The sequence below is a fragment of the Capsella rubella genome, unplaced genomic scaffold, assembly GCF_000375325.1.
Source record: "Capsella rubella cultivar Monte Gargano unplaced genomic scaffold, Caprub1_0 scaffold_15, whole genome shotgun sequence".
Lineage (NCBI taxonomy): Eukaryota > Viridiplantae > Streptophyta > Magnoliopsida > Brassicales > Brassicaceae > Capsella > Capsella rubella.
The window spans coordinates 1-15685 of NW_006238909.1; the positions used below are offsets into that span (position 1 = coordinate 1).

The 15685-nt window shown below is 33.8% G+C and overlaps 3 protein-coding genes and 1 long non-coding RNA gene across 4 annotated transcripts; 2 read left to right on the top strand and 2 right to left on the bottom strand.

Moving 5' to 3' along the window:
* Positions 1-72: 72 nt before the first annotated feature.
* Positions 73-1049, bottom strand: LOC17874492 (histone deacetylase HDT1). Its single transcript, XM_006279320.2, has 3 exons — positions 957-1049; positions 417-487; positions 73-325 (listed from the first exon to the last, which is right to left on the bottom strand). The coding sequence occupies exons 1-3, from the start codon at positions 967-969 to the stop codon at positions 101-103; spliced, it is 309 nt and encodes a 102-aa protein (XP_006279382.1). The 5' UTR covers positions 970-1049; the 3' UTR covers positions 73-100.
* A 316-nt stretch (positions 1050-1365) lies between these two features.
* On the top strand, positions 1366-2756 carry LOC17874496. Its single transcript, XR_002832772.1, has 4 exons — positions 1366-1457; positions 1826-2010; positions 2185-2266; positions 2364-2756. It is a non-coding gene; the product is annotated as an uncharacterized LOC17874496 (long non-coding RNA).
* A 3144-nt stretch (positions 2757-5900) lies between these two features.
* LOC17874498 (putative phytosulfokines 6) lies at positions 5901-6756 on the top strand. The gene is made up of 3 exons (XM_006279321.2): positions 5901-6020; positions 6120-6190; positions 6503-6756. Exons 1-3 carry the CDS (start codon positions 5942-5944, stop codon positions 6611-6613), a joined length of 261 nt encoding a protein of 86 aa, XP_006279383.1. The 5' UTR covers positions 5901-5941; the 3' UTR covers positions 6614-6756.
* Positions 6757-6885: 129 nt separating this feature from the next.
* Positions 6886-13676, bottom strand: LOC17874497 (kinesin-like protein KIN-14F). Its single transcript, XM_023778015.1, has 18 exons — positions 13436-13676; positions 12816-13004; positions 11713-11876; positions 11467-11613; positions 10945-11322; positions 10759-10827; positions 10439-10666; positions 10234-10315; positions 10056-10151; positions 9800-9979; positions 9521-9627; positions 9264-9442; positions 8986-9150; positions 8655-8908; positions 8390-8553; positions 8124-8318; positions 7309-8030; positions 6886-7221 (listed from the first exon to the last, which is right to left on the bottom strand). Exons 2-18 carry the CDS (start codon positions 12910-12912, stop codon positions 7074-7076), a joined length of 3375 nt encoding a protein of 1124 aa, XP_023633783.1. The 5' UTR covers positions 12913-13004; positions 13436-13676; the 3' UTR covers positions 6886-7073.
* Between the last annotated feature and the right edge of the window lie 2009 nt (positions 13677-15685).

A 15685-nucleotide genomic window follows, 5' to 3' on the forward strand; every position in this document is an offset into this window, starting at 1 on the left:
TCATCTCCAAATGTGAAGAACACAATCAATAAAGAGTTAAGGAGTAACCATGGAAACTCAAATCTATAGAAAACATTCAAAAAGGATAATATAAACATCATCATAAAGGATATTCATCAGCACAGTTGGGAGATGTGTATCCAACAAAGTGGACACTTCCATTTCCATTGTGGGAAATCTCAAAATCATTCTGGAATACCAAATCACAGAAAATCTGAGGGATGTTCACAGTTGAAAGGGTTCCCAATAAAAGTTTCTTGTCGCCAAACTTTACATGTACAGCCACAGTCTCTTCCTTCTTGTTTTTACATTCTCCAAGAGATGCCTACACAAACAAAAGAAAGATTCAAGATTGTTTTAAAGGACCTCAAAAACACTCAGAATCAAAATCAAATCTATAACATTTGATAGTAAACCTGAGAAACGTGGATAAGTCTGTCATGTTCAGTTTCCACTGTAACTGGCTTTCCTGGTTTAACTTCAATTCCTGATTACATCATTTACAGAGAAGAAAAAAACCTCAAACATGAGTATCAAGAAACAGCTTCAAGTTAATCCCTATCATACCATTTCCTATACAGTATAACCATTTCTATATGATAATATTCCAACTTAATACCCTAGAGGAAGCTACATACATAAGAAAGCAGCCACAAGAGAGTTCAAAAACAGAGTACACTAAACAGTAAACAGGTATTAGGAAACCAAAAACAGACTGAGAGTATCAAGAAACAGCTTCAAGTTAGTCCATACCATATCATTTCCTATACAATATATCCATTTTTATCTGAAAATATTTCAAATTAAAACCCTAGAGGAAGCTACATACACAAAGAAGCAGCCACAAGAGAGAGTTCAAAAACAGAGTACACTAAACAGTAAACAGGTTTTTAGAAATCACCAAAACGACTGAAACAAAACGTTGATTAAACGACTCAATCAGAGAAGGTTCTTACCCCAGAACTCCATAGCTACGAATCGAGGTCGAAAGGTTTGAAAAAGATGGGATTTTTAGGGTTTATGACAGCTAAAATGGAAGACGAAGTGTCGGAAAGGGTTTTTGAGAGACTATTTATAACAAAGAAGGTTTCAAGTGCTTTTAGGTTAAAAAAAGGCTCAAGACTTTTGTCCAAACCGAACCAAATGGTTCAAATCGGTTCTTTTCTCGGTACGGCTAATTCGATATTTATATAAAATCCGGTTTGCGCAGCGATTTTAAAGAATTTGTTATGATTTCGTCAAATCCAATTCGATTCGGTTTAGATTGGTTCGACAATTAGAAAAAAACGGTTAAACCGTTCGGTTCGATCAGATTATACTTCGTAAATCGTAATCGGAGAAATCATCCGCCGTCGTAGCTCTCAGGGGAAAACGTCGTCCGAGTTAATCAAGCTTCACGAGCAGCGAAGCCGGAGATCGATGCTGCCACTGAAATCTCTCAATAAATTAAAGCTCAAGTAAGGGTTGTATTAGGGTTTTGATATGATTCATAGAGTAGAGTAGAGATTGTGTTAGGGTTGTTCTTATATGGGATTGATTGGAGTAGAAATTGAGGAGAACTAAACATGATTCATAGATTAGAATGTTGTGTTTGAATTGGGCTTTTTACGGGCATTGATTTGGTACCGTTTCTTCTGAGAAAGCTTCTGCCTTTGAAGGATGTTGTTGCTGTTATGGAAGATTTGTTTTGTCTACTGAACAGCTTGGTGCTAAGATTAGGGAGTATGGTATCACTGCTCCAGACATGAAGAACCTTCTCCCTGATCCTTGTCCGTTTAACTTGATGTTTCAAAGATTCCTTGGTTCTGCAACTGTATTTGAATAGGGAACTGTGAACAGTGACACTCTAGGCTGCTTCATTGGGAGAGTGTATCTTCTCCTAGTCAGTCTTGGCATTGACAACGCCAAGAAAATGAAATGGTCCGTTATGCTGCAGAGTTCATATGGGTGGAATGGATTGAATGTGTTGGGATTGTGGATAGGTCTGCATATGACTGATGTGCCCGTTCGGTAAGAAACTTACCTGTTGTATCTGTTTTCATAGTTTCGTTTGTAGCTAGAGGCTTGATGACAGTGAATTTTTGGATCCTTTGTTGTATGGAAGAAAAGAAGTAGAGGTATTCTAGTAAACATTTTTCATCTGTCTTCATAAATTGACCTTGATATGGTTATATTTTATTTCAGAAATTTGTGGTTACTCCTGTGAAGAGAGAAACGGGGCTTTGCATTCAAGGGAAATTGAAAGAGTGTGGTTGAGTCGTTTGAGGTAGACTGACTGAAGTCTATTGTTTTACTGAAATGCTTCTTTGTCTCATGGTGATGGTTTACAGTGGTACAACATGTTTGGTTTTATGTTTTGTTAGGTGATGAATGAGCAAGAAGCTATGGAGATAAAAGCAACCTTGGAAGAATACAAAGGGGAAGTTGATTTTTGTGTGTGTAGTACCCTAAAGAACAAGGTGAGCATCAAGAAGAATATGGTGTCAATCTCAAAAGAGAAAAAGAAAGAGCACCAACGGGTTTTTACTCCGTCAATGATTGAACCATCATTTGGGATCTGGTCGGATCATTTACTGTTTGTACGAGCATTGTTTCAGAACAGGGCCAAGCAAAGCAGGGGATGAACAGTTGAATGTTTTCTGTTTCCTCAACCAAAGTTATTTCCAAGGAACTCGCTTCGGGTTGGCATCTCACATGAAATTTACATCACTAGTACGTAAACAGAATTACAAGTTCTTAAAATCTTGAAATGGAGCCGAGCGTGTGAAGATTTGTGTGTCAACCAATGAGCTTGGAGTAACATTTGCAATAATAGTAGACTCGGATATCTTCTTTGCTGATGCAACCTTGTGGGAGCATGAAAGACCAATGTCAAGAAGTTAATCAAATACATAATAGGAAGATTCTAATACCTAATTGGGGAGAGAAGCAATAGGGAAACAGAAACTTAAGACTCTCAAGTTGAGAGATAGGAAGATTGTTATACATGGTCTAGACACTGCCCGAAATGATCGGGTATTTGCATAGTTCATAGTGAGCCCTGACCAGCTGACAAACTCATACATTGTGTCATTTAGAACATACAAAAAATTAACACTTCCATCGAAAAAGACCATCACATGATCATCAACAAATATTAGATTCGAGATACTCAGCTCAATCCTGTTTAAGTGATAAATAATCTTACTAGTTGCAAACTGAGAGTGAAGGAGACGAGAGAAGTCTACCATAGCTAATTCTTATCCAGCAAATTCCTATATTCAAATAAAAGCACCAAGTTGATATATATCTTAAGTCAAATTATACACATATTATGAATGATACGCTAATATATTTGTATCTAGCTAGTATCAGTGTGAGCAGGTTCCACTCACCTGTTTATACACTGTGTGTGTGTATTTTAAAGTAGTTAATCGTTTTGTGATAAAGATTCTCTAGGAGTAAGTGGTGTCTTGTCCTTGTCGTTGCTAAAGAGATAAAGCTTTGGGGTTAGGGTTTGTCTCCTCATCAAGGCGTATAAATAAGTGAGTATCCCAAAATATGTGAGTTTATTAAATCATATACGTATACATCAAATTATGATGATCCATCATCATTCTTGAATCTTGATCAAAATATGTTTTAAGAAAAAGTGTAGATCTATGCAGTCGTCATTCTATAGAACTATTATATGAGTTTTTAGTGGTACGCATATGTACGTTGTTGTAAAAGTTAGCAAATCCCGAAAGCTTGCATGTGAACAAGTCATCGTTGTTCGATCGGTGTGCATCAATCCATCCATATGTATATATATTATAGTTAAGTGGTAAATAACATCTTGTTTTGTGTGGTGTGGTACAGAACGATTGCAACGAAACTCTATTTTTTGTTTTTAATATACTTTTTGAAAGATAATAAAACGAACAGAATCATACGTGATTATATATTCAGTATTATTGTATGAATATTAACCTAAGTCTCGCAAGCGCACCTTATACTATTATTCAAAATATAAGTGATCCCAAGATTAAATGTTTGAAGTAATTCAACTTTAAAACTTCAATTTATATATGAGCTCTACTTAAACTGAGATCCTTTGGTGGTGATGGTCTAAAAACCTCATATTAGATTTTGACTCCTAGAGCACATATGGGATGAAATGTTAGATTTTGCCCAATCAAAATGGTATATTAATTTTTGTGTTAACAAATACATATGTTTCGTTCTATCTCGTTGGTTTCGTCATCATATTGTACTTATTGTTTAGATGTCATCTACATTTATATTTATGTTGAGAAGTGTTTGGTAAGTGGTATGACATGGACGTAAAAACAGAATAAATGGTGTGTAGAGAAAGGAGAGTGACTATAGCATTAAAGGACGGACGTAGTGTTGCCACTTACGTAGGTTTTTGCTTACATGTGTTCTACAATTTCCTCCACAACTTTTTGTTATATCTAATTTTCAATAATATTTATAGTTGTTTGTTATGGTTTTTAATTTCTTATTCAATGCTACTAATTACCTGCCAACGTTCCACCATTTTATATTCCAATTTTCTCAAAAAAAATATATAGCATGTCTACACTATATATAAAGGTATTTTAAAATTATATATAGAGATATATATACATGTATTTTGGTGTGTAACAATTTTTTATCATCTAAAATATTTGCGGACTTCATATCAGGACATTGAGTAATATAATAATTAATGGTATTTAGGGTTTGAATGGTTACATAATGGTCATAGTAGAATATTCATTAGCGATTTAATCCGTTCTATTTTTTAAATAAACAATAAATTATTACAAACTAATTTTTCTATATGTAAAAACGGTATTTGGCTGATCTTTTTGGATCCACACAACTACATGTACTATAACATATGAAATAGTGAATAAAATACGGTTTAATCCATCAACGGTTTTATACGCTTTGACCGTTACAACCATTCAAACTTTTAAAATTAATTAATATTATATTCAGTATAACAGAACTAATGTTATATATAATTATATAAAAACTCGCATACCTAACAAATAAAATGATAACACATTCAAAATATTTTATTATAAAAAAATAAAGCTTATATTATTTTTTAGCTCATAAAATTCATTTGTATGTAATATATATTTTAATTACCATTAAAAATAGTTTAGAAGATTAAGAAAAGACAAGTTTAAATGAGAAATCTTGGAAAGAAAAATTGAATATAAAAATATGAATATGAGAAGAAAATATATATAATTATTATTAGTTCGTATGTCATATTTAAGTTAGAAAGGCTTAGTTTTATTTTAAATATATCATCATTTTTTAATAGTTATTTATAATTTTATATAGAAAACAAAAGAAAAGGGAAAGAAACAGAGAATGGGGGAAGAAGGATGGGAAACAGCTGTCAAACAATTGTCGGAAGAGTTGACTTAGATTGGAAAAAACTCTGACAAAACAGCCTACAAGACTTTAGCATTAGTTAATGTCTAAAAAGACTTTGGTTGGACCACAACTTCTTTTTTTCAATTATTTAGGGGAGTGAAACTATGCACTCACCCGAATTACAAAAAGATCTCCTTGTCCCCCCTTCATTTTATGGCTCATATTAATCAACTTCAAATCATATTATTATCTCATTAAACATTTAAAAAATGTGATTTGTATACATTTTAATCATTGTTGATGACATAATTTTTGGCATTTTGACATTTGTATTTCCCATTTTAATTTAATATTTTTGAGCTAATTTAGTCTATGTATCTATCAGCTGGATTCACATTTGACATATTGATGTGATCATGTGAACCAAAAAAAAAATAGGAAAAAGTTTTTCTTTTAATTACAAAATTATTAAAAAAATATGGAATCTCATATGGACTCTGTGTGTATTTATATTCGGTATATGTCTGTCACAAACTTCTCACTTTCTCTCTCTCTCTCTTACTCTCTAAAGCCCAAGAACATGATGAAGCAAACCTTGTGCCTTGTTTTGTGTGTTCTCTTCCTCATTTTATCAACAAGTTCTTCTGCAATTCGAAGAGGTATGTTGAATACAGTAATGATTAAGTTTCATAAAGTTTTTATCATCAATACTACCAAAAACATTATTCCTTCAACTATCGCTCTTATTATACCATCAGGTAAAGAGGATCCAGAGCTAATGAATCCATTAGTTTCAGCTACATCAGTCGAAGAAGAAGACTCAGTTAATGTAAGTCCATCTAATTTATTTTTTCCCCCTAAAATATGCTTTCATATGCATTACCAAGAAAATTTGATAGTTTTTTATATAAAAAATATATATATAGAGTATTAATGTTGTACTGTCCTAAATTGAAATTTTAACTTGAAAAAAAAAACTAAAAATTATTTTTATTTCTTCTTAATTGTAAAAGATATATCATAATTACAAAATAATAGAAACTAGAAACTAAAGTATAGTTAGTAAATTATATGGAGAACCAGAGATTAGTAAATTAAATTTAAACTGTGAGTTTTTGTTCTTTTGTCTTTCTAAAAATAGAAACTAATGGGGATGGATGATTGTGGAGAAGGAGATGAAGAGTGTTTGAAGAGAAGGATGATGACTGAAGCTCACTTAGACTACATTTACACACAGCACCATAAGCATTGACATTGTTAACTCTATAATTAATTTGCATACATATTTGTAATGTCTTTGTGTTGATCTTACCTTTAGAGATATATATAAGTATTGTATATGAGTCCTATGTGACAGAACAGCTCCAAGAAAACCAATTTGATTTTGATTCCTTAGCTGCGATTGTTAATTCAGCTCTAATGAAGATTTTAATATATAGTGATTATATTAATGTTTCAAAATTTGTTAAAATTTTGTCTAACACTAGTTTTTATAGAATTATCTCTAATTGTCTCAATGCACAATTTAGTTGGCAAAGAACCTCATATGATACTCGTTCATATGATAAACGGAACGGTTTAATCTCAGTCACAACTATGGAGTATACGGACATGAGAAAACCAAGAAACCCCAACTTCAGATTGTGAATGTACAAAGGATATAATGGTGATGAAATGATGAGATAAGGTATATTGTAGTCTTGGATATGTTTCTATGGTACCATGAACCTTGCATGATGCGTTGAACGGCTTCTCCTGAACTCGGGCGTAGATACATTACTATTACCTTCTTTGATATGGGCTGTACCATTTGAAGGCTTGTCATCCATGAGTGAAGTGTCCTCATGAGCATAGATTACCCTGCGTTGTATATGTAAAATGAAGTTATTTAACAAGTGTTTGATTATACATAGTGAAAAATCTTGTGGAGGAGTTGATATAGTAAACCTTAGTTTGTTGTTCAGGGAGTTTTTGGACAAGTTTCTTGGGGCATTCTTCGATTTCAAGGGTGGTTCGTTGTCTGTCTCTGAGGAATCACTCTTGAGTGTTGAATCTGATTTGTCACCAGCACAGAGGTCAGAGAACAGGCTGATACCTACGTCGAAGTTTTGGAATCTTGAGTGTATCACATTGTGGTTGTTGTTCCCCTTTTGGGTCTGATAGTTTACTACTTTTGCTTCGGGATCTGCCTCCGAACGCAAACTGATCCCAACATCGAGTTTCTGAAACCTAGCTGGAGATGGTTGCTTTGCCTTAGTTTTACTGCTCTCGGCTTTGTTCTTCTTTACACCACCTTGACGTATGTGAAGTGCATGCCTTATGTGTTCCTCCTCGATCTCAGGGAAGAGCTTTCGAGCACTTAACTTCTGATGACTGTGAAATGTCTCTGAAGTGATTTCTGCTGATGGGTTCAATGGAACAGTTGAAAAAGATTTGGCTACTGGTACTCTAGCTGGAAAAGGTGTTCTTGAAACTGGTAGGTTTTGAGTAACGTCCGGCTTATTCCTACTTTTGATGGTCGATCCTCTATCTGTGGATAGTGACCTCCTATTCGGACTCGGATTTAACCTCTCTTCTGCTAGATTCGGCATCCTCGGGCTTGCTTCTCTGTTTCTCAGTGCAGACGGAAACCCTGACTTTCTCTGCTTGCCAGTTGAGCAACTTCTGGTCTGCAATTGGCATTCACCAAACTGATTAGATAATAGTCTCTTTTGCCAACTGATCAGTTATAAAAGAAAAATCTTGTCTCTGAGTGATTTTACCTCGTAGTTTCTGGTACTGTCGTTTGGCTGTGGGCTTGCCTCAGCCTTTGTTCCAGCACCGTTGCCATTTCTTGGGAGATGGAAAGGAGAAACTGCTCTCGCTTTCTGACATTCAGTTGTGTTCCTAATGCTACCTGATCGCAATTGTTCCAGCTCTGCTTCCTTCTTCTCCATTGCCGATTTAAGGCTAGATATCTGCAAATGTGAAAGAAAAATTGTTTACCACATATTTTTTCCCTTTGTGAAACAACGGGTGCCATATATACCTCATCCTTAAGATCTCGAATTTCACCGGTTTCTTTGTTTGATCGAGCTGCTCCAAGTTCAATTGATGCAACCCTTTGGGCAAACTTAAGGGTGCTGATAGTCTCTCCTATAGCGTTAACTTCAGGATTAATATGCACAAACATTAAAGTTTTGGCTTGACCACCTGCACATAGTTTCATAGATGAGAGATGAAGCTACAAAAGAAAACAAAGCAGGACTGGTTTAAGCAAAAAATGACTTGCAAAACCTCGTCTTAGTTTTTACCTAAAGAGTCCTGCAGAACTTGTGTAAGCTTGCTATTTCTGTAGGGAATATGGGAACTCTTTTGTGCAAGTGCATAGATGACATCTCCTAATGCAGACAACGATTTGTTTATGTGTTGAGCTTCTTTGAGTCTCTCGCCTACAGCTTCAGATTTTTCTACTCTTTCACTTCCAGCCAAATCCACTAGATGAAGGCAGCCTCTTAAAATGGATCCTGAGGCCAATTCTTTTCCTTGGACGTGAATTGTCAATACACTGCAGTAGAATATACAGCAGTTCAACGACTATTACATGATCATGTTTAGAGCTTGAATTTTTATAAAAAATTTTACCTATGAGAACGGCTGCTCCTCTCATTCAAAGCAGTAGCTCCCACTGCACGATTCTTTTGGCCAATCCTCATCAAGTCAAGAACATCTCGAGTATTAGAAACTGGAACCAAGCTTGCATCGGGTACATTAAGGCCATTGAGTTGAGAATTATTGCGTATGTCTAATGTGAGTAGCTGGTCAAGGATTACAGGGCTCTCAGAGCAAAAAACTAGAGGAGAAGATGTTAATATATCAATAGAACTCAAGAATTCTTCATTATAAAGTATATGAAAGGATATCTTCTGGAGGAACCATCACTGACTAGTAAATCTCTAACTTGTTCATTGTAAATTTCAATCATTTGAACTCCAATTTCATAAGTCACCACATGTGTTCTTGCATTTGAAAGCTGGAAGAGATCACGTAGAGCTCGGTAGTTCACGCCCCAAGTTGTCTCAGTCATCAGATCTGGCCCACTCTGTAAGGAAAAGTAGAGATAAACCAACCCATGTCTGATGGTTAGTGGGAGTAACTATGCAAGCTAAAATGTTCATACCATTGTATACGTTTTTCCTGAACCAGTTTGCCCATATGCAAAGATACAAACATTGAATCCGTCAAGGACAGACCTTATAACCGGTTGAGTGTCAATGTAGATTTGCTCTGGTAAGTAAACAACCAAATATCAGTATGATATACCATATACAAGAAAGCATCACGAAATTAGTTAGGTGGTGCAAAACCAATCAAGTCTAAGATAAGTCATATATAGCAAAAGTCTCAAACTATCTTGGTGAAATTAACATCGATGGAATAGCAAAATATTAAAACATACCTTGTGAGACATTCTGTCCAAATACTTTGTTGAAGGCAAATATTTTTCGCGCATCTTTTTCCTGCTTGAAAGGATTGTTAATAATAATATTACCATTTTCTCCAATATAATCCACAGTTGATTGCATATCTTTTTGTTCTTGTAAGAAAGGTCTGACTCTGCAGTAGACTCTAATGGTCCCTACAGTACATCGAAAACATAAGTCCATACACTCAAACCTACTAAACATCAAAAGCAAGAATGTAGTAAGTGGTACCTTTGAGATCTTGGACCTCGTTGTAAAGTAAGCGATTTTCCTCCAGAACCTTGTGGTAAGATGAAGATGTAACTTCCATGGCTTTAACGTGATGGACTGCAATATAGAGTGATTGAGATTTACCACGTAATCTTTAATTACCAAGAAGAGAAAATTTGGGTAAGTGAAGAATCATTACCTATCCTTTGAATCTCTTCTTGCCACTGTGACTGCATTTGTATAACTTGGCTTCTTGTTTCCAAAAAATTTGATTTTACTTCCTACAGGAGTTCATCAAAGAAAGAAATCCATTCCATAAATTCAAGATTCTCACGCAGCTTTCACCATTCAAGAGTTGACCAATTGGGAATGTTCAAAAGCCAGAAAACTTAGTAAATTCTAACCTCCAGCTCTTCCTGCTGAACACCAATAGCATCTGCATGACCAGGAGAAAACTCGCGATTGCTTGGTCTAATAAACTCAAGCTTTCCGCCACATTTACAAAATTTTGAAAACTCCTTTGTCACCAGATCTTTTCTGTGCTGAAGATATCTGAAGACTGCTTCTAGAAAACCCGACCTTGATAGATCCCCGTTATTACATTTTAGTATCTTCTTTAGAAACGAACCCAGCTGCAAGTATACCAGAAACTAATAATAAACCCCAGAGAATTGTCTCAGCATTAGAAAAAAATTCCATGAAGTATATGCAGAGTGAGTAGTACCTGAGTTCCCTGAGATACTAGTATTGTAGAGAAATCCTTAACTACCCTGTTGAGCAAGCTATCGATCACCTATTAATGCAATTAAAAAGTAAAACAAAGATTATTCTTGTAATCTTGATAAAACTTATCATTCTTGCATAACTAAATACAGAGCAACCAAACGTAACTCAAGCATGTCTTACCTACCATTTCATTTAAAGGCAAATCATTTGACCCATCAGTCTCTTTGATATAAGCCTGTAGAAGCTGAAGCGCGAAATGATCAAAAAGAAAAGCCATGGAGATTCCAGTTTCAGTTTCCTCAGTTGAGATCTCATTAGAAAGGTGAAGAAAATCCAAAAGCTGATCATACTGAGAAGACTCAGATTCATCCAAAGATACAGACTCATCGGTGGTGCTTCCACTACCAATCCCATACTGCCTCGGAGAGCTGCCTTTTGGATTGAAAGAAACTATCCTCACAGTCCCTCCATACCTCCATACTCCAACTCCACCTGCTTGTTTCCACTCGTAAAAACCTTTCAAACACAAAATGCAATCTACTACTTTGTTTGACGATCCTCCCTGCATTAAAGAATAAAAGTCACAATCTTTCATATCCTTAACAACTTATGCAATGAATCATCACATATTTATTCTCTCGGGAATTTCATCGAACATAACGTATGCGTAAAGTAACAACTACATGATTAGATGCTAAAATAGAACCTTTTCAAGATCAGAAGCTCCAAATGTTAAAAGCTGCATATCCTCTACAGCTTTAAGAAAGTTCCTCATGTTCTCAAAATATTGAATTGCGGATTGAGCAGCTCCTTCGGCGTATTGAATAGCTGGAGTAATCGGATTCTCCACCACCTGAGTCAACAATCACAAATTTCAGAAATTATTCGAAATTGTAGTAAAACCAAAGTTAAATCGATCACAAATAAGCTCTTAATCCATTAGGAATCGGACCTTGAGAACGGAACCGGGATTGACTTTGTTGAGGACGTTGCAGAGAATGAGGCCGTTGCGGAGGGCGACGGAGAACTCGTCTTCCGATGGTTTTTCCGGTAGAGTCTCCACCGCGCCTTGGTCCATCTGTCTCAGCCATGCCACCGCTTGGTACCTTCTCAAAGCTTATGAATTTTTTGATAGAAACACATTTATTATTTGAAAATATTGAAAGAAGTATAACATAACGCGGGAACTTAATTGGGCTCAATATTGATTAAAAGCCCACTATCTACCTTAATGGACTTCAAAAGAGCAGTCCACATTTCTTTTCTTTTTTTGAACAAAGAGCAGTCCACATTTCATTATTATATTTTACGAAGGCAAACCAAACAAAACCAAAACCAAATTTCCCATTTAACTACAATGTCACTGAAAATTTTATACCAAATCCAAAAGTTTATTAATACCAAAAAAAACAAAAAAAATATTCAATAAAATTCTATGTTTTTTTGAAGTAAATATATACAAAAAATGAAATGACATTGATTAAGATATTTTTTTATCCAAAACCGAACCTTTTAACCAAAAAAAATTTGTTCTTATTTACGGGCATGTTTCCCTCAAAATCAAAAAAAAAAAAAAAACTTAAACCGTGTTTAACCCAAAATCCAAAACCTTAATTCTAATTAAATTTTGATTTTGATAGCTTATTTTTGCTTATAAATTGTTTTTATTGTTTTAGTACTTTTAATATTAAAACAATTAGTAGGAATTAAAAATTGGGAGACTCTAGAATATATTTTTTAAACTATAGAATATTTAAAATGTATGCATAGAAAAAAATTAATTAGTCGTAACTAAATGTGTATCCACCAAACATAAAAAGTAATAATAGTTGTGCCGTTGTGGTGGGTTACCCTCTAATGAAAGCCAATTTACATAAAGCAAAATTCTTCTAAACGACTTTTTCTAATTTTCAAACCCAAACGTAATTTTAATTTTGAATCAACAAAGCTAATTTAACTTAACAATATGGTCCATCTTTTTTTTTCTTCTTTACTTTATATTTATTTTCATAGTTAAAAAAAAAAAAAAATGATGATGATGATGATGAGACAAACCAGTTTCTTCAGCTTTTCGTTGTGCAAGCTCATAATCTCCATTGCTTGTTGACGACACCACCAAACCTTTTAATCCTCTCATTACTTCTTGTGGCATTTTTATTCACCTTTTAATTCTTCTTCTTTTATTGTTTTTTTTTCTTTCTGTTGAGTTGATTTATTACTTCTATCTTCCACAAGATTTGTACTCTATAGTAATTTATGAGAAAAACACGGTTTCATCAAATACTCATTTCTCAAAATTGACCCCCAAACAAAACAAAAAAACTTGGTAGATATAACATATAAATAAAGAACATTTTACATTTTACATAGAAATATATTAAAAATGGTTATATATAAAAACCATATTGTTGACGTTCATATGTATAAGATTATATTGCGTGAGAAGACCACATTGTGATTAAAAAAATAATAATCTTAGATAATTATAATATGAAATCCATTGAAGAAGAGATAGATCTCTCTATATCTCTCTATATTAATTTGGTTGACTAATTAATATTTTCACATAAGAATATTAAGCATTTCTGATAGCAAGATCAGAATTCGATAACAAGACATGGAGGATTCAAACTAGATTAAGAAGTGAGAGTAGAGCTAGAGAACTTGTTACTAACCTGAATTAGAAGTTTAGAACCTGAAAGGACAAAGTGATCAATCCTCGGATGATGTTGTACTTGTTCATTTGATCACACCATTTTCGAACCAGAACACAAGAACTTTGGGATGAGAAGCTCTTGGATGTCGTAACTTCAAAGATGGGATAGCTAGAGAGAGTGAGTGAGAGAGAGAGAAGAAAGAAGAGAGATTTGTGTTGAGAGAAAAGATCAAGAGTTGTTGATAAGCTGCCCTTTTGCACTTTTGTGTATTTGTTTTTTTTTTATAACGGGTAGGAGAAGATGGAGATAGAGAGACGTGTCTAGAGAAAACCAAGTGTTGGTTCACTTGCCTTTTGCTTATTTTATTCCGTTATTTTTCATTTCCTTCAAACGTCAGAATCTTGTTTTTAATATTTCATTTATCGGGATGTATTGTTCACTATTAATTTATTAGTATCTTTCATAAGATGGTTTGACAAAAATTGTAAGACTTGTGAATAGTTTATTTTATTTTCCATGAAAGAAATATTCAAAGACATAATAGGAAACCTTATACAATCTCTTTACCCTTTTTTACAAGGTCCATAAAACATCAAGTTGTTTCTCGTCTGGTGTAAGAGTCGTCATATTGGTTTAGGTCAAGGATTAATTCTTTGCGTAATTGTTTCTCATTTAATATGTGGCCACATGATTAAGTTTTGTTTTCGGTCTATCTACATATCCAGAAATAATATTTATATGTGGGTTGTATTTTTCCCAAAAAATAGTTTTCGACTTTTCCATAAATCTGCAAATTTACTCTGAATTATCAAAAAAAGTTTAGATCCGTAATTTCTTTTTTATGGTATATCAGAAGAATTTAGAGAAAATACCTCTATTTTATACATCCTTTCAAGAACTAATGTTACCGGTCGTAAGGAACCAAATTACATACTCCTCAGTCCTCATCGCTCAAATGGCCTACCATATGCACACACACAAAAATATCCAATAACGATGTTATTGTTCAATGAAATTACCAACTCTTACGTTTTAATATCTTTGCCGGACATGTATGGTTATAATGGCATAGTAAGTGTACATTACTTTTTTATGGTTGTGAATTATAATCACACATGGTTTTAATAGTATCGTTGTCAAAACGTAAAACTCACTCCTCTTATTGTAGATTATGAGATGGTTGACCTTTAAAAATATGAAAGATTACACGTGGCGAACATCCATGGAAGTCATGCTAATGAAATTTCTAGTCGTACGTCGCCCCACCTGATACCTCACTAAGCAGCATCATATGCCCTAAAACAATTCATTCCTTTATTATTATTTTTTATCTTCATATGATATTTTTGTATATATATTTGCTTTCGTCATCGTATTTGTGAGTTTATATATGTGTGCCTTTGGATTATATTTATGTCTTTTAAGTGTTAGGTGTGAAACTATAATTCTAAAGATGATAAAATTGTTGGTATGAGAAAGATGATGATAAACTATTTCCTAACACAATTCATTCCTTTGTTTTATTTTTATCTTCATATGACATTTTTGCTTTCATCGTCGTGTTTTTGTTTTTTTAGTTTATAGATGTGTGACTTTAGAGTATATTTATGTCTTGTAAAGTGTTAGGTGAAACTATTTCTAAGGACTATAAAATTGTTGTTATGCATGCCACTCGAAGAAGCACAACAACTATATTTTTGAAGTATTGTTAATTGCGATTAAGTAACTGTGATTTTTATAAGTTGTTCTTGTTTCATTTTTGAAAGTGGTGGGGATGCTTATTTCATTTCCTCAAAAATCAAAAAGAAGAAATCATAAAGGAATAGTGGACGTTGGATCCTATGGAGAGAATTCAAATGATTACGGGCGGCACAATGAGAGCTTTCGAGATTTGCTTTTTCTTTATTTCTTTTCTCACATTTGCTAACACAAATTTAGCAAAACAATTAATTTTTTAACAGTAATTAGTAGATTGTCCCTCGAATTGGCTGTGCTAAGTCAATCTGTTTGTTATTGTTGACAAAAAAAAAAATTAGTAGTTATCACAAAAACAATCAGTGTTTTATTTTTGCTAACTTGTAAATATCATTAGAAATGAATGGGAAGGTAATACAAAAGAGTTTTACCTAAGTTAAAGTACTCTTGGCCAATAAAAAAAGGGGTTTTCATATGATTATTTTTACATATACTTATAGAATATTGAAAAATTATCTAGAGTATAAATTTTAAATGATTTAACCAATAGAATTATAATTTTTATTTTAAACA

What these genes read in the sequence shown, in the direction of transcription:
- LOC17874492 (XM_006279320.2), bottom strand. An exon ending in GACTTATCCACGTTTCTCAG is followed by an intron (nt 326 to 416) that starts GTTTACTATCAA and finishes TTGTTTGTGTAG; the next exon opens with GCATCTCTTGGAGAATGTAA.
- LOC17874498 (XM_006279321.2), top strand. Translation starts at nt 5,942, where the DNA reads ATGATGAAGCAAACCTTGTGCCTTGTTTTGTGTGTTCTCTTCCTCATT. An exon ending in TTCTTCTGCAATTCGAAGAG is followed by an intron (nt 6,021 to 6,119) that starts GTATGTTGAATA and finishes TTATACCATCAG; the next exon opens with GTAAAGAGGATCCAGAGCTA. An exon ending in AAGAAGAAGACTCAGTTAAT is followed by an intron (nt 6,191 to 6,502) that starts GTAAGTCCATCT and finishes TTCTAAAAATAG; the next exon opens with AAACTAATGGGGATGGATGA.
- LOC17874497 (XM_023778015.1), bottom strand. Translation starts at nt 12,912, where the DNA reads ATGCCACAAGAAGTAATGAGAGGATTAAAAGGTTTGGTGGTGTCGTCA. An exon ending in TTCAGCAGGAAGAGCTGGAG is followed by an intron (nt 10,316 to 10,438) that starts GTTAGAATTTAC and finishes GAACTCCTGTAG; the next exon opens with GAAGTAAAATCAAATTTTTT. An exon ending in TGGACAGAATGTCTCACAAG is followed by an intron (nt 9,628 to 9,799) that starts GTATGTTTTAAT and finishes TTTACTTACCAG; the next exon opens with AGCAAATCTACATTGACACT.